The sequence below is a fragment of the Patiria miniata genome, unplaced genomic scaffold (assembly GCF_015706575.1).
Source record: "Patiria miniata isolate m_02_andy unplaced genomic scaffold, ASM1570657v1 HiC_scaffold_2, whole genome shotgun sequence".
Taxonomy (NCBI): Eukaryota; Metazoa; Echinodermata; class Asteroidea; order Valvatida; family Asterinidae; genus Patiria; species Patiria miniata.
Genome location: NW_024037058.1, coordinates 19,491,743 through 19,515,322, shown reverse-complemented (window position 1 = coordinate 19,515,322; position 23,580 = coordinate 19,491,743). Strand labels below are relative to the sequence as shown.

At 39.6% G+C, this 23,580-nt stretch overlaps 2 protein-coding genes across 2 annotated transcripts in view; both read left to right on the top strand.

The window, feature by feature from the left end:
• LOC119726799 (inter-alpha-trypsin inhibitor heavy chain H3-like) overlaps window positions 1-11,426 on the top strand; it is a 40,418-nt gene extending 28,992 nt beyond the window's left edge. Inside the window, exons 7-17 of the mRNA XM_038198657.1 lie at window positions 441-607; window positions 1,301-1,422; window positions 1,785-1,933; window positions 3,876-4,277; window positions 4,789-4,950; window positions 6,204-6,393; window positions 7,046-7,138; window positions 7,543-7,656; window positions 8,339-8,524; window positions 9,400-9,576; window positions 10,873-11,426. Of these exons, the coding sequence (XP_038054585.1) occupies window positions 441-607; window positions 1,301-1,422; window positions 1,785-1,933; window positions 3,876-4,277; window positions 4,789-4,950; window positions 6,204-6,393; window positions 7,046-7,138; window positions 7,543-7,656; window positions 8,339-8,524; window positions 9,400-9,576; window positions 10,873-11,099 (1,989 nt within the window). The 3' untranslated portion in view covers window positions 11,100-11,426. The remainder of the gene's footprint in view (window positions 1-440; window positions 608-1,300; window positions 1,423-1,784; window positions 1,934-3,875; window positions 4,278-4,788; window positions 4,951-6,203; window positions 6,394-7,045; window positions 7,139-7,542; window positions 7,657-8,338; window positions 8,525-9,399; window positions 9,577-10,872) is intronic.
• A 2,213-nt stretch (window positions 11,427-13,639) lies between these two features.
• The window catches only part of LOC119726798, a 47,064-nt gene continuing 37,123 nt past the window's right edge, over window positions 13,640-23,580 (top strand). The window contains exons 1-4 of the mRNA XM_038198656.1: window positions 13,640-14,212; window positions 19,357-19,441; window positions 21,359-21,453; window positions 22,932-23,350. Of these exons, the coding sequence (XP_038054584.1) occupies window positions 14,146-14,212; window positions 19,357-19,441; window positions 21,359-21,453; window positions 22,932-23,350 (666 nt within the window). The 5' untranslated portion in view covers window positions 13,640-14,145. The remainder of the gene's footprint in view (window positions 14,213-19,356; window positions 19,442-21,358; window positions 21,454-22,931; window positions 23,351-23,580) is intronic.

Below are 23,580 nucleotides of genomic sequence, written 5' to 3'. Positions count from 1 at the left end.
GCAGAAACCTCAATGTTACAGCTATTTCAGCACACAAACAAGTTGCTAAAATTTTGGATATTTTGCTTTCGTAAATTAGTTTTTCTTTGGTGAGCTGTTGTTGCGTCAGTAGATGGCAGTAAGCAAATGAGCAAACCATTCTCACAAAATGTTTCAATGAGCAAATGTTTGGGTTCGCAATTTGAATAGAAAACCCGTAAACTAAATAGTGTCTTCCTGAAATGACATCACAGCAACAGCGCCCTCTGTTGTCCGGAAAAGCATGGGAAAAGATGAAATGTTTAAAGAAGTTCACTTTTCCACAAAAAAAGTTTGTACCCACGTATATAGTTCTAATGGGCGAAGACCTTGGCATTAGATATAGACACGAGATTCGAAGGCGACCTAATACATGAAGTACTTTTCTTATCATCTACAATCATGTTTGTTTCTCTCTATAGGTGATGAATGGCTACTTCGTGCACTACTTTTCGCCAGAGGGACTGTCGCCGGCACGCAAAAATGTCGTCTTCGTCATCGACGTTAGCGGCTCCATGGGTGGCTCCAAGATCAGGCAGACCAGGGAGGCGATGAGGACAATCCTGGCAGACATCCGCGAGGGAGACAGGTAAAGGGCCACTTTTAAACTTTACGATCAATATTCTTCTATCTGTGTCTGTGAAAAATAGCCATAAAACGGCAAAATAATAATCTGCGGCTGTTTTTCCCGAGCCATATACGTACTTCGCAAGAGCATCATTACTTCCGCCAAGGCGGTTATGCTTTCTCCGGCGTTGGTTTGTGTGTGTGTGTTGGTTGGTTAGTTAGTGTGTTTGTCTGTGAACAGGATAACTCACCAAAGTTCTGGGCGGATTCTCATGAAATTTTATTTTAGGGGTTGTATCGATTATATTTTGGAAGTGATCGGGAACTGCGTGTGGATGCAGAATGGTTTTTCACCCAAATGCATGTAAAACATTCACCAGATCGCTCTGTGCATAGGTATACGTTCATGTGCGTGGCACTGACCCGGTGACCCTGTATGCATTGTATGTAACCCGCCTAATCTAACCACACAGGTCAATGGACTGTACCATTTTATAGAATGGGGGAGTGGAAAAGTAGACCAACACAGGCATAATACATACACAATGTTTGAGTTTAAGGATTTTTTAATGTGCAATAAAATATGGAAGTCCAATGGATATGCAATGCTATGTGGGTGTGCTAACAATATGGCACATAAAGTTCAACCCTTGGCGGAGGTACGTGTGCGCTCTCTGAGTGCTTTTAAGTTTCTAATGGTCCATATTCACTGCAGATTGAACATTGTGACTTTTACGGATGACATCGAGGTATGGGAACAGGGAAAGATGGTGGAGCGAACGGACACATCCATCAGTCAGGCTCTGGAGTTTTCGGACGGACTTCGCGCATTGTACGGTAAGACGACTTGCACAAGTGCTGACCAATTTCATGAATTATAATTGGGCATGAAATAGATGTTACGATATGTTCATTTCAAATAGTGCAAATTTGATTAATCATAAGATGTTTTTTTTTGCTGGGGCGGGAGGGCAGCCTATAGTGTCCGCTCATCTCACACACTGACTGAGTCCCTGACTGACTGACTTAAACTTGTCAGCCGGGCAGTGCAATTGTATAGGATTACCCCTTGACGCCAATGAATGGACTACACATACGGCCCATTGTGGAGGCCGCATGCACGACAAAGACCGTGAATATCCACTCTGAATAGAGTTATGGGAGCAGTTTTATTGGACTTTGTTTTGGTCTTGTCACAGGCACCAACCTTCATGGTGGGCTGATGGCGGCTATTGACCTGCTTAATGTGGCTGCCTTAGAGGACAGGCACGACGAGAGAGATGCGTTCTCCATGATCATCATGCTGACGGACGGACTGCCTTCTTCGGGAGTAACCAATCTCAACCAGGTCCGTATTAAATTCATGCACACATACGGTCGCAGAATGAACCAAATAATCTACTCGTGTGACTATTAATGAAAATGTTATTAATGAAAAAAGAAGAAGACACGTCTATTATGTTTGTATGGTGAAACAAATGATGGTGGTTTCCTATACCGTCATGATCCTATGGTAGCAGACCAGTAAATAAACTTCCATAGACCCCAATGGTAAATGCTCCCACTTCAGAAATTCGGGGAAAATACTCACAACTCTCCAAGGTGTTCGAGACACACATCAAATTAAAGCTTATTTCATCATCTTTCATTTTCTTTTCAATTTTCGGGGGGTCAACTGATGACTTTTAGGAGAAATTTCCATCTGAAGATGATCACCCCTGAATATAGTCCTGAAGCCCATCGCCATTTTGAAAAACGATGCCTACACTCCATTGCAAAATAGAGCGCTTTTAGGGTCCAAATTACATCCAAATTACACAGAACTGCATGCTCCCAGTCCTGTGCACGGCTTCCACCCATATTTTTTACAAACCCTCAAGTTCATGGCCCACAGCATGCTCAAATACTGAAGATTTTGAGGGCATGCAAATCGTGATTTGGCCGGCGTAGGCAATTTCGGACCGATTTACTGGTCCGCACCCCTATATCGCCGTTGCACACAATGTCAGATCTGGAAAGTGCTATACATGCGGAATTTCTTTACAAAATGGGGGACGCCATTTGGGATTTCTTTTTTTATTTACTCACCCTGTAGGCTATATATGAGTATAGCTCCCAACCCTCTTTCGAACTTTTCGCTGACGAAAAAAATAGGATTGTTCGCTTTATGACACCACATCATGTAGTGGACGATTGATGTATTAGAATTCGAAATGGGTCACAAGTCAGCGCAATACATAAGAAGAAAATGTCATATAATTATGTCGATTTGCCACTAAATCGTTATCAATAAGATCTGAGTGTTTGTTTGAATGTTCTGGCAGGCAGTTCCATATAGTCGCGCTGAACGAAATTATTACTACACACGCATGAAACAGTTATAGGAGCGACTACCTAAACAATATCGATTGTTGCAGTCTTGAAATGAATCCAGAGTCTGTATTTAATGGGAAATTAATACATTAATTTGAAACTATTAATTTGGATCGACATGCGTATCGATCCCAAATCATTTAGGATCAGCGCGGTACTGCTACAGGGTCAGTAAAAAAAAAAGCGGAACCCAAACCAAATACATTTCATATTTAAAAAAAAACATGTAGCACCAAAAATAATAATGACTGGAAAGCCAGTTTCGTAAACTATATATTTTCAGATGAAACAAATTGACTGAAATTGCTCAATCCGTTCAAAGAATATCACCATTTAAACACAATGAGCCTAAAACCTTCGTCGTCGCAAGAATCGTCGTCGCAGGTGTCTTCAAACATCACCAGCGATAATCCTGAGTCAGTTAAAAAGTCAAACGTATTCCACAAAAGTGTTTTTATTTTGAAGGCCCAATCTTTTGAAAAAAAGTGAATAACATGTATATAAGTCGTACTGTTTGCCTAAGCAGGGTTGGTAATAAATATATTGTGTACTACAGTTGTTGACAGTTGTTGAAACAAGTATTCTGTGTCATTCTCTTTATTGTTTCAAATAGACAGAACACACAGTACATTGCATTTTTTTGGGACGAAACAGGTCATTGCGTTTAAATGGTGATATATTCTTTGAAAGGATTAAGCAATTTCAGTAATTTTTTCATCTAAAAGTAGTTTCTGAAATTGGCTTTCCAGTCATTATTATTTTTGGTGCTGCATATTTTTTTAAAATATGAAATATATTTGTTGTACTATAGTCTGAAACGGCTATGATTTTTTTGCTATGTTTTGAGGATGTGAAGCGTTTTAAGATACATCTCTTTAGCGGACTTCCTTTCTGAATATTTCTTGCACACCCCAAAGATACGTGACGACGTGCTTCGGGCCATCGATGGTCAGTTCTCCCTCTTCTGCCTGGGCTTCGGTTCCGATCTTGACCACAACTTCCTGGACAATCTGGCCACCGAGAACCAAGGCGTGGCCCGCAAGATCTACACCGACAGCAGCGCCTCCCTCCAGCTCAAGGGCTTCTACAACGAGGTGGCAACCCCACTGCTCTTCAACATCAACATCGAGTACAACAACGTGGAGTCCAGCACACAGACCAGCTTCCTCAGCTACTTCGAGGGGACGGAGATCATTGTGGCCGGCCAACTGGCCAACGAGCTCACGGTAGTGGAGGGCGGAGTTGCGGAATTAGTGGCGACAGTGTCGGCAAACTCTATGGACACGTTTATACAGCTGGACACCAAGGTGGATGTACAGGTATGTCTCTAATGCCGACAAAACGAGTTTACTGAAACATCACGGTACATGTATATGGTTTGGTTATGTAAAGGTGAACTCGCTTTTTGAATGAGGACCTAATAGGAATCCACGACCAGTGGTTGATGCAGGATTTTTAGGGTTAGTGGAGGTCTTGAATTAAGCCTAGGATTTTCAAGGTCGTTGAACATTGATACGATATTGGTAGTATTGTGTGACGTAATTTTAAGACAAGAACAGTACATTTTGTGCTGTCTTCAGTACTTTGTCGGTTAGACAAAAGGGAGGTGTAGTTAAACAACCCAAAGCATGCTCTACAATAATCTGCCCTTAAAGAGAATTTCTAACGATAGATAAAATAACAATTTGGGGGAAAAAATGATATTTTGATCTTATCAAGAGTAGCTTTCATTTTAAATTAACAAATTGTAAATTATTTGGTAACTCATAACACCACAGGGCCTTTCGGTATTTTGTTGACTTTTCTTTTATTTTATTCACGCTCGTATAGACCCCTCCCCCAGCCGTTCTCAGTCGGCACTCCGTGGATGATTTCTGTCAGCGCCTGTGGGCCTACCTGACTATCAAGTCGCTTCTGCAATCTCGCAAGATCTCGAGAAATAACAACGAGAAAGAGGCATTAAAATCCAGAGCTTTGGAGCTGTCCCTGAGGGTGAGGTTTAGAATGTCGAGTTGTTTCGATGTCAACAACTCGGGTGTTCAACTTTGTTTGCGGAGATGTTGTCATGTCATTACGCTGTAAAAAGAAAAAGTTGGGAGGAACACTGTTGGGCAATGTTATTTGCCGATCTTAAGTATGAAATTAGTTGTTGTAAAAACAAAGTGTAGTAATAAAACACATTGTTGAACAAAGTTACTTGCGTGACATTTAGTATGAAATTACCTCACTTGTTGGTTACCTCCGGTAAAAATATTCGACCAATATTGTGAAGAATTTAATTCTTCAAGAGTGTCGGCAGTTGGTATATTGTATAATTGCGGAAAATACCAACCAATTTTGTGAAAATTTATTAAGCAAGGAATAAGAATTTGATATTTCAATTCAGTTCAATTCTGTGTTTTTCAAACGCAACCACCAAATAAATTGAAGTTAGCTACCAATACTTTTACATTAAAAGTACAAGAGAAGTCAGGGGCGGATCTGGCTTCCGAATGGTAGCACTCGGAGATCGATCGAATTCATCTTATATAAATCAATTAGACGAATTTGATATCTGAATAGCAAGGTTTAGCGTAGACGAGACAAAGTCGAATACCCCCGACGAAAACGTGTGATCATGGTAGAATTTGTTTGAACTGAATTTGAAATTGTCTGACAATAGACGAAATTAAACATTGAAAGTGCACTAAATCGATGTAGATTGACAAATTTGAATATAGGTTTCCCCCGGCTTTTTAAAAACATTTTTCGTTCGAATTCACCGATTCTTATATTCAATTTCGTCCATGAACATCGATTTAGTGCACTTTCAGTGTTTAATTTCGTCTTGTGTCAGACAATTTCAGATTTAGTCCAAACAAATTCAAACAATGAGCACACGTTTTCGACCCGGTGTATTCGATTTCGTCTCGTCTACGGCGAATAGTGTTATTCAGAAATCAAATTCGTCTAATCGATTTATATAAGACGAATTCGATCTCTGAATGCTGCCATTCGGCAACAGCTTAGACGAATTGGATCTGTAATGACGAATAGTCTAGACCCGGTAACTAAAGAGGGTGACCAAACTTCAATGGTAAATGACTAAATTGGTTTTGTTAAAAGCGTGTGAAATTTTTTCGTGGACGAAATTGAATGATAGAGTGGGTAAATTTGAATGAAAAGTCTTTTAACATAGCTGGGAAAACCTATAAATCCGCAACTGGAAATGACCTCATAAATACTGCACTGCATCCATTCCACAGTACCATTTCGTCACGCCATTGACATCCCTGTTGGTGGTGCGACCGGAGGAAGTGGATGAGGTCCCGGCGCCGATCGATGGCGAAGCCCCGGTGGCTGAGGCAAACGAGGCGACTCAGGGTCAAGGGCCGGCACCCCCCCAAGGACACCCACCCCCGAGAAAGCAATCCTCACCGCAAAACAACCCATCAGGTATTCTGTCAAATAATGCGACCCTTTGGCACAAAATCGGTCACCTGGACCAATTTCTGAAAACTGGTGTTTTGATCTCATTTGGAAAGGATATTGAATGAGCTTTCCAGTGATGTATAGAATATGGCAATCGGACAAAATCTGACGGGCCTCGCAAAATAAATTTTAAAAAACCGAGAAATTTGTCGTTCGAGTTTCCAAATGAACTCCTTATACACCAGCACACTACAACAGCCATACAAACAATCTGTATTAAAATTTGGAGTATACATTCATCATGCATGTCCTAATTCATACACATTTAAATTCATCAATACGCTGCATCCATGCAATTTCCGACTGGTTTTGTGCTGCGTGGTCACAAAATGGATTGCCGTTTTCCTTTCCTAAAAAAACCCAGATCTGATTGTTTACGGTGTTTTTTTTATTGACCAGAGCATTAAATGTTGGGAGTTGTTATCCGTCCAGGAGGATGAGTGCCATGGTTTGGTGGGCCATCAGATCAGTCAGAAAAGATTTTGCGAGTTGGTTGGTCAATTTCGAGCGTATTTTCATACCCCAGTCAGTGCCCTCCACATAGCTATTTGATGACAAGAGAACATTTTCATGGGGCCTATAATAGGGTATGTGTTTCACTCCCAAAATCCTATAGGTAGCTCCGGTGCTCAACAGACAGGACAAAGTGGAGGTCGCGGTGGGGGTCGCGGTGGGGGCGGCGGTGGAGGCGGCGGTGGAGGAGGATTTGGTAAGCATGGCTTAAGTCAGAAAAGACATTTTTTAAGTTGGTGTAATTTGCTTGATCACCTATTAGAGGAGGGGGTGTGGCCTTTAGGGTTTGTGACTCATGATCAGGGGTTCAAATCCAGCTGCTGGCCATTTTCTGTGTCCTTGTGCAAGCCACTTCATCCCCACTTGCCTCTCTCCACCCAGGAGTATAAATGGGTACCAGCATTAGCTGGGGAGTAAACTGCGGTGGACTAGCATTCCGTCCAGGGGGAGTAGAAATATTCTGAGATAAACGCCGGCCTGATGGGCCACATCGGCTCCTGACAGACTTTACATTTTGTTTAACTTTAAATATTTTTGCGTAGAATTGTTTATTTTGGTGTAAGTTTCTTTTTTTTTTTGGTTGGTATTTATTTTCTCCAGCGGATAGTGATCCCCACTTCGTGGTGCATGTCCCGGCGAGTGACGTCACCGTCTGTTTCGACATCTTGGGCCAGGCAGGCGAAGTCTACAACCTACTGACAGACGAGACATTGGGTAACGCACGACGCAGTTGTCATTCCTCCATTTTTCATTTGATAACGTTTTATTTTAATTAATAGAATTGAGTTAAAAAAAAAAATAACGACCAGACAGTTATTCTATTACGATTCGAATGATTTTTGCATAATGCATTAAGATCCTAAAATCACCCAACAGTTTCGGGTGGATCCTGTTCTCAAAAAAATAAATCTGTTCTTTTCTGTAACCTTTTGTTATAACGTTTATTTTATCAGCTGGTAACTTTTTGAAAATAAAAGTTGGCTAGTAAGCTAATAACTTTTATGCAAAATACAAAGAGAAATTTCCGGATGTTTCGCAAAAGACCAGCGTACTTTGGGGAACATTTTTGAACCCAACTCTGAAGCGATTGTGGGCTAGGGCCCTACACTGTGACACGAGAGCTAACAATGACACATCACTTTAATACGCGCACTGATGGACGAAAACGTGTGCTTACTGTTTGAATTTGCTTGAACTGAATTTGAAATTGTCTGACACTAGACGAAAATAAACATTGGAAGTGCACTAAATTGATGGTGATGGACGAATTTGAGTGTTAGAAACGGTGAATTCGAATGATGAACGTTTTAAAATAGCCGGGAAAACCTACATTTAAATTGGTCCTAACGCCCGAAGGTCGATATACGTAACCTTTCTGTTACATTAATCTTGCCAGGTATCCATGTCATGGGCTTCATCGTAGCAGCACCCAAGCCCAAGCCAGGGGCGCTCCGTACCCGTACGTACTTCGGCCGCATTGCGGTGCAACTCGGAAGACATACCGTAAAACTCTCCACCGGTGATATTGTCTTTGACAATAATATGGTGCTGTCTTGGCAAAACGCTGTAACTGTACACAGAGGTAATTCAAACGGAACGTTTGTCTGTTCCCATTTTCGTTTTTCGCTTATGGATATGTTTCACTGTTTATTTATTATATTGATCTGTTGTAATATTTTGCCTCCATCTGCATTCAAGGGCAAATAGTATAGGCCTAAAGTTGCCTCGTGGTGGTGGTCCAGAAAATGAAGAAAAAAATCCCCACAACTTAAAATTAATTTTACTCACCTTAACTTACACTTTCGCAAAAAGGTCTTTTTATACAATCGAAAACTACATTCAGAACCAGAACCATATTCAAAACGCAAACGTAAAAGTACATTTGTTATTTCGATGAGCAAATCCAGAACCATCCCAGCTAATACCATTACTTGCTCTCCGTATACCCTGTACGTAACTCACTCTTTCACAAACATTTTCACACACACTCACACTAAAGCACGTTTTTGCAAAGCCAAGCAAACATAACAAAACAAATTAAATGTGTAATTTTGCTACTGCAAATCCCTTGTAAGTATTCCCAGGACTAGCACCTTCATATCTAAACTATATAGTGGGGCAGATACGGAAAATATTTTGGGGAATTGTGCCTTTAATGATGCAGGCATGACATTTGGCACAATGTCACCTTATAAAAAGTGTTTGGTAAAATAAGAAAATATAGGTAGAATAACAAGTAATTTTCCAAATGACTGCCATTGCTTGTTATTTCACCTGTATTTTTTTCAATGGACAAATCTGCGATGGCCCAGTAACAGTAACCAAATATCTTTCTTATATCATACTCTGACTGTGTGCCAAATGCCATGCTTGTATCATCAAAGGCACAATCCCATCACCTATCTACCGTGCTAGAACTCTGATCGAACGGATCTTTTCCCCCGATCATTTTCTAAGGTAATTGGTCTCTGGCTGTCCACGACAAGCAAGTAGAGATTACCAATACCGATGGTGGTATCAGTCTTGCCTTCATGCTGCATCGTATGAACCCAGACAATACCTTCAAAGTGGACCACTTGGGATTCTACATCGTCAACCACGAGGGGCTTACGGACCAAGTCCATGGATTGATAGGTAAGTGGCGGATTTGGGGTGCGCCATCGGCACTCTCTAAATCCCAAAGAGTGAAAATTTACTCCATTCGAGCGAAGATTCACTCCCACAGTCGGAAACTAGGGACTAGACGTCATAGAGTGAAATTTCTTCAATCGTTAAAGATCGAGTTTTCACTCGAGCTTCGACTGAAGTGGTTCTTTTTTTCAGACTATTTCAATCGAAAATGAGAGTGATTTTCACTCTAAAATGTCTAGTCCCTAATTTCACTCTTTGGAATTTAGATAGCACCATTTCACAATAACCCTCTGTTCTACTGACGTCACACTTTGTTTACATGTGCACCCCCAATGGAGCCAGTGGGCCGGGGCCCATGGTCCACTGAGCACCATAGGAAAGCACACACGTAAACAAAGTGTGACGTCATTAGTACAGAGGCTTATATTGACCCTTCTTAAGTAAAATTCAAATCTGCTCCTATATTCAAAGTTGAACGATATAAACAAGAAATGATTGGTGTGTGATGCCGTCATATACAGACAGTGACCGTAAGAAAGTGACCGAATTAGAGAAAATATTTTTTAAAAATTTGACTCTCACCATTTTCAATAAAAGTCACCACTGTCATTAGTACATGTTATTGACTAGTAACTGTGCACATTTCACTTCATTTGCATACTGTACTCCCAAGTTACATCTATTTTAATGTGAAGATCACAAAATTCAGCTGTCCACCACTGATCCTAATACCGTCATATACGAACTGACGAATACCCATTAAATGCAATGAAACAAGAACGTTTTCCCACCTCCATGATTGGAGGAGACCTCGCAAAGGAAAATGTACCAAAATCGTCATTTATATTTCAGACAGAAATAGATGGCTTGTACCCTCGTATTCAAAACACAAAATCTGACAGTAAAAATTACGTTTCAGTCTTTATTCAATTGATTAAAATCTCCGTTGTATTTGAATACCTGTGTGTAATCTGTTATTCTCACTGCTTCTAATGGCATTCCATGGACAGCCATAAAAATTGGTTCTTTTAGTAAAACGTGCATAACCTTGGATAGCATGGATCTATTTCAGCATTTTTTTTTAGATGAGTGGAAGAAAATGTTCTTTTAAGATATACTACATTGGTGTTTCAAATTTGATGTTTTTAAGAAGAAAAAAAAATCGTTAATTCTAGTCACTTTCTTTTTGACTCGCACTGTATTCCAGTCATTATCAAAAAAGTCACAGTAGATTGACTGTGTCGCCTACCAAAACAGAAAAAGACCTTATGCCAAATTGTACCGTTGGTATTATTGCAGGACAATTTCAGCGCAGACAGGTACGCGTCAAGCCGCAGAGCGAGCCCAAGGATGGAGTGATGGGTGAACTTACCGTCATGGACCGGCGAGTCGACGTGGTGCAACGGTCGAGGATGAACTCGCTCGTCGGTCACAAACAACCCTGCTGGTTCGCGGCCGGCAACGACCACGGCCTGATAGACGGCTCGCATGCCGATTACTTGGTGCCACTGGAGATGATGCCGTGAACCAGCGTAGCTTTGTTCGGTTTGTAATAAAACAGCAATAAGTTGTTCTTTTCTAGAAGGAACTCGACAAGTGCTACATTCCTCAAAATTATACTCCATTTAGGCTACTATTAATAGCTCTTTGAAGTTGGCCTCCGTTTTATGCTGTAAAGCTACCTTTGTTAGCTCTCCTTTTCAGCTGAAGAGACAATAGACCTTGATCATGCTGCCACCATTTCAGTCATGTTTCCTGTATCCCATGACAGTACTTAATGTTAAAGGGAATGTACATCATTGGCTTTTGCTATAATTTTCTAGAAATGAACTATTTGAGGGGTTAGTATAACTGATCAAATATTGTTACACTGACATTTTTGAAGTTTTGTGTTCGAAAAGGTTGGAAAAACCAAGAAAAACCAAAATGTTCAAGTAGTCTGGTTCCCTGACTCCACAGAAGATAAAATGGATCAATGTATAGATTATGGAAAATTGTAAGGCAAGGGAACCAGTCTAGCTGGCCTACACCCGTTCATGAACATGTAACCAATAGCAAACAAAATTTGGGCTGAAAAAATGGTAAATTTGGAGCAGTAGTTAAAAAATAGTTAGGTTTTTCCAACGCTGATCGGCCGACCAGCCGACCTGATCGGCCGTTGGAAATGTATACAAAAATACCATTTTCTTGAAAATGACTTCACACCAGGTGCCATAATTTTACAAGATGCTTGAGACTGTCATTTACCAACATCCTAGTAAGGTATTTCGTAAAAACTTGGTAGTTTTATTTTTCGATGTTTGCAAATGTTGTATATTCCCTTTAACCAGCAAAAAGGAACCAGACTATTTTTTTCTTCCAGCCTAACTTTGGTTACGTTGATTTGAATGGGAAAAATCAAGATGGCCGCAACATGATAATGGTCTATAAGCAAAATGTAAGATATTGCCAGGCCACATTTTTGTTATACATCTAACCTGCTTTTTAGTGCATGTTTGTTAACAGCGTTGGTACAGAAGAAATTATGTCTATACATCAGTCTTTGTTGCGTTTAGCATTTAAGTATCATTTCTATGCTAATAACTTAATGTCAAAATATATTGTATATGACATAAAAGTTAGCTTTTGTATGCATGCACTTTTACGATACTTTGTGAGACAACTGGACAAGTGTTCATTCATAATGAGTACAATTATTTTCTGCTCCATTCTGCAGTCGTATACCAACTGGGCGTCCTTATGAAAAATTGTGAAAAGTGTAGTTTAGGCGATTAGTTACAAGAACTCATAATATTCTGACACTCGTTGCCAACCCCCAAAACCCACAATTTGTGTGTGGAACATCCAACAGAAACAGGGTGAAGCGCCCCCATCCGAAAACAGAAGTCCAGCCAAATGACGTCATTCCAACAGCATCTCTGCCACTGACAATTTCGACCATGGAGCTATGTGTTTTATAGCTCCATGTTTCGACAAGCCTCGAATTGGCCACAACAAGTCAATCCTGTTTCCTGTAAAATTTGTGTTGTGCATTAAAAAACATAATTTCAGTTTTTTCAAGAGCTTGTATCGAGTCGTAAGTTTTTTTTTCCATGTTCGTAATAAACGATCTATGCCCCTTCAACTACTGAAAGCATTATTATTATTATTATTATTATTATTATTATTTATTCGGCCTTCAACAACAGGTACAAGGTACAACATGTAGGCCTACATGAACAACATACAATTTCAAAATATACTAAAATTAGAGACAAAAACAACCCTATCAAAGTTGGCCAGGACTGACAAAAGTATAATGAAACACTTTGACTGGAAAGCCTGCCGATCCTAACTTGAATAGGTTACACATAGAATAGAAATAAAAATATATAAAATAATGCATAAATTACTACATGATTAAAATTTGCTTAGAAAAACAGTGAATTAACAAAAGTTATTAAAAACATTATTTTATAACATAAAAACAACAAAAAAAAAAAAAACAACAAAAACCCCCCAAAACCAAATCCCCTTCTGCAATCGCTCTCCCTCTTTAAGTCACTCCCTCATAACCCCCCCCCCCCAACCCACACCAAATACATGCAAGCTGTCTATCTACAAGAGAAAAATCAGAACAATGAATAGGAAAATAATTGAATGAGCTGCAAAAATTTAAGAAGTAATTCAAATCAAAGAACAAGGCAAGAAATATCAAAAATATAACATACATGTAGAAAAGGAAAAAGAACTAACAAATGAATTTAAAGCAATGCATATTCTCAATTTATCTTCTTTTTTGTGTGAGGGTGGGTGGGGAAACATTTGCCCACCCCACCCTCAGTGACACCCCTGCGGACGCCCATGTCGTTGCATTATATTATAAACAAGCAATACGACTTGGCACCTCGTCTTCATTTTCTTTGTTCTCTTTTTTGCTTTTCTGGGGGTTCCCCGCATCCCCACCCCCACGCCTCAAGACGCCCATGACATTGCACCAAAATAGAAGAAAATCCCACTTTCTTGGTGGAATTATTACTTGTTTGCATTATCACTTCATCTACGAGTACCACATAAACTATAGAAGTGAGACGACTCATTTTAATTTTTTTAGAAATGCAAAGATCAGAAACGGAACTCCCAATCGACGTGGCGTAGTATCAAGAATCGTTGCTAATTATCGCACGCGCCGTCACCCCTGGGAACAGCCTATTGTCATGCCCGTCAACTGCAATATATTGCTCGCCCAAAGTCATTAAGGTAAAAGTCACCTTGAATGGCATAGCACATACAGCGCGCAATATACCAAGGTAAATTTTGTGCATGCGCAAGTGGTATGACATTCCTTCCACAGGTGTTGCGATCACACGAACGCTACGCGTTGAAAATATAGGCTCTGCCTTTTTTTTTATTGCGCCACAGTTCTTGTCGATTTTTTTTAGTTTCTGGAGCGCACGTCTCATAGAGGAGACCCATCTTTAGACGTATTATCGCACTTTTGGTAGAGGAAGGATTACTTACTGAATTCGGATAATCCAGGGGAGAGGATTTTGATTTGTTTCTGGGAACGTTTTTGAGAATTTTTTTTTCACCATGCGGTTAGCCATGACGCAGGTCCGTTTGTGTCTTCTGTGCTGCGTGGCATCGCTGATTCATGGAGGTAAGGATATTTTTTTCTTGCTTAATTATTCTTTTCATTAGACTCCAATTTGTTTTTAAAGAGATACCATTGTTCCACTGATGACTAGACCTGTCTTAACTTAATCGTGTACGTGGTTCTCCAGAGATTTCTTATTAGAACTCTTGTGATTTTTCATTCCCCATCCGCGCGATGTACCTTTTCCATCTTGTCTGAATCCAAGGGATTCTTGGATAGATTGATTAGAAATATTGTCTAATTGAAATGTTGTCTCATTTCCATAACACGATAAATAAAAGTAATTGACATAATGTGTAATTTAGTAAGACTAGAGAAACCTTCAGCAGGAACCACATTTTTTACATAACCCATATGAAGAGATCATTCTTTATCTTGCACCAAAAGAATGTGCAAGATGAAATTTAGTAAGCAGGAGTATTTTTGTTAATTTTTTTTGTGGGGGGGGGGGGGGTTCAGCTCGTTCTATGAAAAAGCTAGTTCTGTCAAAATTTAATGTCAAAGCTTTTCTATAATTATGCAAGTTGTTTAATATTGAATGATTCATAAATATTGAATATGTATAGAAATTATGCGTGAGCCCGTAGTACTGTGAAAAAAAAATTACTGTCAAAAAACTGTTCAGGCTTGTGTCCACTTAACCTAATGAAAATTTTAACAGCTTTATGGATTATTAACGGTTTAATTTAAGCGACTCGCTGCAAGTGTCAAAGTATATTTTTGTTCTCTCTTCTGACTGCGAAAACACTGGACATAAATAGTGCTGTCGAAATTTTTAGAGCTAGTGTCACAGTGTCATTGAGGACATCTTAAAGAAATAATTTTGACCATTTATGAACGCAATTATCCCTTAGGTGCTGCGTGGCGTACATTATTCCGTAACTAAATTTCCGTATTTCTGTAACGCCAAAACTATATGCGATACTTAAATCCTAAGAATTCTTTCTTTCCACCACATTGTGTTTTGGTACAGACATTGATCCGTCGAAAGAAATTTCACATTGTCCGCAGATTTTATCTCGAGAATATTTAATTCAGCTGTTTTTAATTTCACTTACCGATAATCATTTACATAATACTTTCATATTTTGAAAAACTAAATTGTTAATAACCACACCAACACCTCTGTCAACTCGGAGTGATAGAGTTCCTCAAAGAGACTATTGTGGCGAGAATAAAGAACTTCCTGTTGCTTTTATTGTGCATATTTGCGTCTTCAAGAAGCTTAATTGTAAGGGTAAACAACTCTTCGTACGCGTGGTTATTGGGGTTCATCTTTTAATTAAATCTACCACCGCTGGCTGCAAATTGACTTTATAGCCGCGGTTCCTCCGACTGTTACAACAAGCCTATCGGTTGCACTCGAGTAGTTAGGATCATGTATATCAAACTTACAATATTTACTTAAATAGTGTCAGAATTAATATTGCTGCCATTTTCAATCAGTGTATTAAATTCTAAAACAGCCTCTTCTCAAAATATACGGCACGGTATAGCCGGAAACACAGTTTAATTGTTTGATTAAAGGGAATATACAACATTTTCCTTTGCCGTAATGTCCTGAAATATATGGATTTTGGGGGTTAATTTTTAAAGAAAACGTCATTACACTAACTTGTTTGGAGTATTGTGTTCGTATAGATGTTGTAAAAACCAAGAAAAACAATCGTGTTCTTGTAGTCTGGTTCCCTGACCCAGTTAAATTTAAATGGAGCAATTTATAGACGTCGGGGAATTTTAAGATCAGGGTACTGATGTATTTGGTTTTTACCCGTTCATAGGTGTGAAATTGATTAAAAATGATATTCAGACTAACTCAATAATGGTAAAGTGGGGCAATATTTGAAAATAGCCAGTTTTTTCCAACGCATTTTTCTTGAAAATGTTAACACACCAGGTGCCATGATTGTACAAAATACTCTGTCGTTCACTTTCAGTCCAGTAATTTTTTTTAATAATAATTTTGCACTTTTTTTGCCCGAAAATTGCCCGAACCAAAGGCGAGGACACCGGCAGCCAGCAGGCCTCTTGCCGATTGTAAACGTACTTGTTTAATACCGGCCAAGCACATATTTATTCCCATTCATAAATACCTTTCGGTCAAAAGGTCAAAGTCCAAAATTCACAACTTTCCAACTACGTTGCGTTTTGTGAAACACCCCTCTGGCACGTCTATGGCATGTGACTTGCGCGCGCAGTGCTAAAAATTTCCTTTTATGGATATTGGCGTGCGCGGCGCGTACTGCGAGATGTTGCGCAGAACGCAGTGTTTATCGGCGGCTTGCAACCAACCACGTGACTGGCTCTTGACTAATAGAAATTGGTGAACTGTCTCAGGTATATATGAAAAACAATGGTTTTATAGCAAAGGTTGTTTTATTCACTTGGAATGCTCGTCATGTATTTTGAACCCAACACAAGAAAATGTATTATGTATGAAGCCAGGGACAGGGTGGAATTTTTTTTTTTGTAATTTGCTAATTCGTTCCCACGAATTACTAATTCGTTCGCACGAATTGCTAATTCGTTCCCACGAATTGCTAATTCGTTCCCACGAATTGCTAATTCGTTCCCACGAATTGCTAGTTCGTTCCCACGAATTACCAACTCGTTCCCACAAATTACTAACGCGTTCCCGGATGCACGAGTTAGCAATTCGTTCCCACGAATTAGGAAATCGTGCGAACGAAATAGCAATTCGTGGGAACGAGTTAGCAATTCGTGGGGAAAAAAATTCCACCCTGTCCCTTCCCGGGCTTCATAATTATGCGGCTTACCGTTTTCTTTTAATTTACTGGAGCCTCACATGAAAAGCTGTCTAGTTGGTTCGCTATAGCGAGTTCAGTTCAAGCAACCATATTATCGCCACAAAAAAAAATATACAAACGAATAAGATAAATGAACTAAATGAAATGAAACTTAAACAGAATATCTGTTACTTGTTGTCGGATCTCATTCATTGGATGATTAAATCGATTCTTAATTCGAACATAAAGACCGAATAAAAAAAACCCCACAATTATCATGTCTCCTATAGCGACGAATCACCCATAAATTAGGTTATGAATTAATTGTCAGTACCATGCGCACAACATGTACTAGGAGTCACGACTGCATGACATAAAGAATTGGACAGGCCTATTTTCAATACAATATAATTATTTGGAGGACCTCCATCTTTAACATGCGTAAATTAATTCCCCAAAAATCGATACTGACAGTAATTAAGACCACACTGCGTCTTTGAGTTGTAAGAGAACAAAAGAATTATTGTGTGACGTCAACACCAGAGTATCGATTTGGATTGTATTTTTCTCCATGAGAAAACCCGGCATCACCATGACAACAAAGCGACCTGAGAATCAATTTATCCACATTTTTTTTTTGAGAAGGGAAATATTGCATAAGGATGTAACAATTCCAAGCGTAAAATCGATTGAATCTCTTTGCGGTATATTTTTACATTTTTTTTTAAAAACAACTCTCCGTTGACATTCATGATATTCAGAACAATTGGCATTCGATGTAGTAAACTATTACTAGTTTACTGTTTAAGATTGAGTGCATCAATGACAATGTAAAGAATAACCAGGGAACAACAGTACTGCCAATTTCATGAGGAAAACACGAAGAGGCACTTATACCATTTATTTTGCGTGAGGAGGAGCACTATTATTTTTAAAAAGCCAGTTTTCCACGAGAGAGGCGCAATAATGTTGTGAGCGGGGCACTAAAAAATTGTGCTTTCGAGGGGCAGTTGTACATCTCGAGAAGTTATCGCGAGATGAACACTCTTGTTTTTGATGGCCAATTTGCCATCTCGAGAGGGGCACCATTTTATTATTGCGACAGGGGTATTTGTGCTTTCGAGGGGTAGTTTTGCGAGAGGGGCACTTGTGTTTTTGAGGGGCAGTTTTCCATTACAAGAGAGGAAACAATTTTAGCGCGATCATTATGCTTTCATACGTGTGCGTTTGAGGGGCAGTTTTGTTTTCATCTCGAGGGGGCACATTTACATCCACGAGAGGGGCACTTTTGTTGGCCTGGGAAAATCTGTGGGGGGGGGGGACACACACAATTAAGTGCCCCCGCCCCCCCCCCCCCCCCGGTTCAGCCGCCCCTATTTGAATCAACGACATGTTTTGTCACCGTATATAGAAGCTAACAATTAGTACCATCAATTGTAAAAGTAATAAAAATGACTTGTTGGTTTGACTTCAAATGAAGTCAAGTGTGACTTTCATCACACTTTCATTATCATCTCATTCTGTCTCAAAAAAAACGAACGTTAAAATATAAATTTGACCTTTTTAAAGTTGTAATTGCACTATATCCGGCTTTAATACTATGCATAATGCTAAACATGTCTTAGACTAAACATGTGAAACAAGTGAATACCAAAAATGTTTAAACTCTGAGAACTATTTTTACAGTGTAAGCTTGTCGCAGACATCCATGTCTAAACGTGTCGTAGATTCCAACGTGAAAAAGTGGGTACAAAATTAAGGGTGTGTACAGGCATAACATTCACTGTGTGGACCTCCGAACAAAAGATGTCTACATAAACCAGGTTATGTGGACTTGCCCATTTCCAAACAATGTTTCCCCCTCTCTGGAAAACAGGTTATGAGGCATTTTTTGGGTTAGGTTTATCCGTGGCAAAATGAAGAGAAACACTAAAGGGAATCATAGAAAAAAAACTTTGGGTTGAAAGAGTTTTCATAGTGTGAGTAAAATGAGTTTTTTACAGGTTTTTCTTAACTACACGAAAACAAAAGAATGTCGACACCAAATATGTAACGTAAACAGGTGTGTTTAGAAATGTGTTTAAACTCTAGACACAGTTTTTACAGTGTATACCGCTAATCTGAAAGGAATAAAGACACAGTCAATGAATAGTCAATCTTTTTGTTCATCTTTTTTTTTCTTCAAATTCAAAATCAGTGGGGTTAAATATTAGCAGATTGCAAACGATGACTTAGTTTTCTTCAAGTTTTGTTTAGTATCCCTTAAAAATTCAAAATTTGAATCGCAAAGTTTGAGGATTAAAAAAAACCCAATGCCTGCTCTTCTCATAAACTGACGGAATTAGTTTCTCTGTTGTTTTGAATGTAAATTTGACATTATGATGTGTTTATTTTTGGCAGAATTTGGTGAAGAGTCGCTCGAGTCCCCACAGTTCTGCCACAAGACAATTAAAGACGAACCCTGCATGCTGCCAGATTGTACGAGGTATGTCAATAATATTAAAAAGAATAATAAAGTACCAACAAATACATCGATCTACTTATTACAAATAACATACGAATAATAATAATCAACTGTATAATACACATACAAGGCTAAAAACAGTGAAATTATGATACACTTAATTTACAAAAACAACTTCACTTTGCCCCAGGTTCAGTCAAGCAGCGTTGCAATTAAGAAAATTGGTAAATAAGACTCCTGGATTTACCAGATCGATCCAGCAGGGAAAAAAATCCTGGCTGGAGCGATAATCAGCGAACAAAATAAACGTTTAAATATAACAACATGTAGGGCCTATATTAACAGTAGCCTGGCTGATTTGAAGTGTATGCAAGGGCCAAATTCAGTCGGTGTTTTCAATGCAGGATTTCCTTTCATACAGGAATCGCATTTTGTTGACCAAAAGAAGTGTATGAGCCCAGGCGCACATTCATTATAGACATTGATCAAGATCTAAGGCCTTGCAAAAAGCAATCTACCGTAAACTCATTTAGCAACGCGTTGTCGGTTGCCATGACAATCTGTTATTGTGTAAGGCCACCAAAACAGCAGTCTAAACGTATAGTCTGCCGGTTGAACGGTGGACGATGTAGTTTTTGGCGAGCGCGCTGCCGTTTTTGTACACAGTTGTTTTCATGTGTTAAAGCAAGGGTGTAAATCCGAGGGGGGTTGGGAGGTTGGAGAGAATAAATCCCCTCATTTTTAAACCGGGGAGATTGGCCATTGGATCGTTCCCCCAATTTTAACGTCATTTTCTATTTTTCCAACATCGCAAATGTATCAAATAGAATGCACTGAATAATGTAGAATAAAAAGTAGAAATTAAAGCTTTACATATATAGCCTATACGTCCTTTTGTTGTACGGTCACGCATAAGCTCTCCAGTTTGCATGGGCCTAAAATGTACATAATCATGAAGAGCGCCCCTTGTGCAGTGCCTTGTGGTGTCCAGCCTCCCCGCCCCCCGCCCCGCCCCCAAACTTTTCTCGAATTTTGCTTTGCAATTAACGAAATTGCGATGCTTTGTGGGCGAATTTGCAGTTAGCTATAATTACCATGTCAACGTGTTGAATTTGACCGCCAATCTACCTAAAAGCAGTCGCAGCAGCGCAGCGCCTTGTTCGATAGAGTGCCTTTGTAGTTGTTTACATGTACAAAACAAAACAACTTTTTTTTGTAAACAGACGGAGGCCTTTACATCTCGTAATTATTACACTGTTGCTGAACAATAAGGCAACTTACAACCGGTCTTCGGCCATCGATAATACTTGTCTATTCTCTCCCGTTTTGACAGATAACGTTAAAACCCATCTATTATGTTTACCTCAACCTGTGACAAAATAATTACAACTTTTTGACTAAATCTTCATTTATAATAGGGATCGATATTGGTGCAACGCATCAATGCAACTTCAGGCAACACATTTGATGTTTTCAAACCTTATTCGTCTGATCTAGGACTGAGACAAAAACAAACATTTCGTCTGAAAATTTTCATGTTTTTAAGTAATACCCAAAGACAAATTTGTTGATAATATTCAAAGCTATTTAGGAAAACTAATAAGTGGTTTTTTTTTTAGCTTACTAGGTTATCATTCTTATTCTTATCATTTAAAAAAAAAAAGGCCTTACTTTTTATTTTCACAAATCCGAATAACAACAATTCTCTATTGGTGTTGGTTTTGTTTTGTTAGCTAGCTGGTCTGACTCAGCCTATTTATGCCAATACCGAAGAAAATATACCAGAAACCAAGAAAATATGTTCATTCAACAGTACGTACAGTGTGGATTCAAGTCAAACGTGTACGTGTATTCGCGATATTTAGTCGTAGAAAATTGTTGATGTGCTTGATGTTGATGCTCCATCATTTTCATCTTCATTTATATGACTTGACAAAGGACGAGCAGGGAGGTCTGTTACCATGGTGATTGCTCCGACACTGGTGATTGCGTGTGCGCACCATGCTGGCGAGGTCCTTCGTGCGATCAACCAGGTTAGTACGCCAGTTTGGTATTATACAATGTGTTCCTATATGTGCGCATCAATATTTGAGGTCTTGTCATACAGCAGGAAAACAAAAATGATATGCAAGAACACAGTGGCGGTTCTAGGGGGGGGGGGGGGGGCTAGCCCCCCCCCCCATTCCATTTTTTTTAAAATGCACTAGCAAAATGCAAGAATTTGACGTACATGGGAACGGTCTCCCCTAAATGAGAAGGGTGCATTTGTACACTTTTAGTTAATATAGTGTGCCTGATTGTAGGATTTTATCAGCACTCCCCATTGAAAATATGGCACGACCCCAAGCAACCCCAAGCACTCCTTGAGTTTACTCTTGTCTTGTTGCAAAATTCGTCACATCTTGATGCACTATGTGCACATGCGCTTTTGGAAAACCGAACCGTGTGCATTATTTTGAGTGCGCTCTTTTGTTTTACCTTTTACGTGTGTGTGAGTTTCTGGTCCTCCAATTCCTGAAGGTCCCCAATTTGGCGATCATGTACAAAACATAAGGGAGGTCTTCCTAAAAAGAGGGACATAAGGGGTCCCCGATTGCAGGCAAATACACACTTGTGTGTGTGTCCATTTTTAGTATTCATTTACACCAAGCATACGTGAGACGGTTCAGGCTGGATGTGAGACAATCAATTTTTGTTGCAAATAAATGCAAAACATAATTATTGTATAGTACTTTCAATACAATCAGTTTTTTTATAGCCACATATTGATATGCATTGGCCGTTATTATTTTCTTAAGATCGAAATAAAAAAAATAATAGGCCTATATTTAGTTACTTTTTAAAAACAGAATACGAGCATTCATTTGCTAATATAATTTCTACTGTCGATTTTGCCATTGTTTCTTCTGTAATACATTGTTTTTCTTCTAAAATATCACTTTCAGTTTTATTTGTTCCTAAAAAATAAGTAGCAGTTGTTTATAGAGCTCTCCAATGATCTTGCAGATGAGCTGTTCCACAAACAAAGTTATTGCTGCTATAGTGACACAAAATCAGTCTTTAAACTCATTTGTTATAGGCCTATGAGACTTGAGGGTTTGCATGGTGGAAAGATCAATAAGTGACAGGTTTGCGGTAACAGTTACACCATGTAACTATCTCTTTTGTGAGTATGTGTGGTTCTGAAGAGAACCAGTATGATTAACTCGACGTTTCGAACAGTATGATTTGTTTGTCATCAGGAGAATGCCGGGCTCTAGCTGGGATGGTGGTTTAAGTACTGCCAGGGTGCTGTGTGTTAGGTGAATCGTGCAGAACCACCATCCCAGCTAGAGTCCGGAATTCTCCTATGACAAACAGAGCATATTGTTCGAAACGTCGAGTTAATCCAACTGGTTCTCTTCAGAACCACACATACTCACAAAAGAGATAGTTCCTCATTTGTTATAGTTTCAGCCGGCCTCGTTGATTTTTCTTTTTCTGACCTCACCCCTTGCTCTATGGTTTTTAGTAAACGAACACGCTCCAGTGTTTACCCAGACGTTCTACGAGGAGTACATCTCGCCCGATGAGCCAAAGGACTATCCTTTCATGTACATCCGGGCAACCGACGAAGACGAAGCGACCTGCGGCGCGTCTAGCGCGCGCCGCTGCCCATGCTCAGAAGTGCTGTACTCATTGGACGACCAGGGAGACGCAAATGGCGCAAAATACGCGACCTTCGTAATCGATCCCAAAACGGGTGGTATCAGCGTGGCGCCGGGGACCGGTGCAACACTGACCCCAAACACCAAGCACAGGCTGAAGGCATACGCTAGGAATCCAGACGATGATCGCAAACAGGGAACGGTGCTGATTGTCGTCATTGTCAGTGATGTGCTTCTCAGTGAGCAATCGGTCAAACTAAGAAGATTGCAGGCTGTGCCCGAGGTACGACTTTTTTTTTTTTTTTTTATTCAGATACAGTTCTGATAAATGACGAAAAACAAACCCAAGTTGCAGGGAAAATATGAGGCCAGATTTCTACGAGTGATAGAGTGAATACCAACTGTCGGAGGTGACGTCACTTTTCACCATCTGACAAAATAATGAGAACATCCACCTAGCTAGGGGCGGATCCAGAACCAAATAGACTGATCGAGTAAGCACCGCCCACTGCG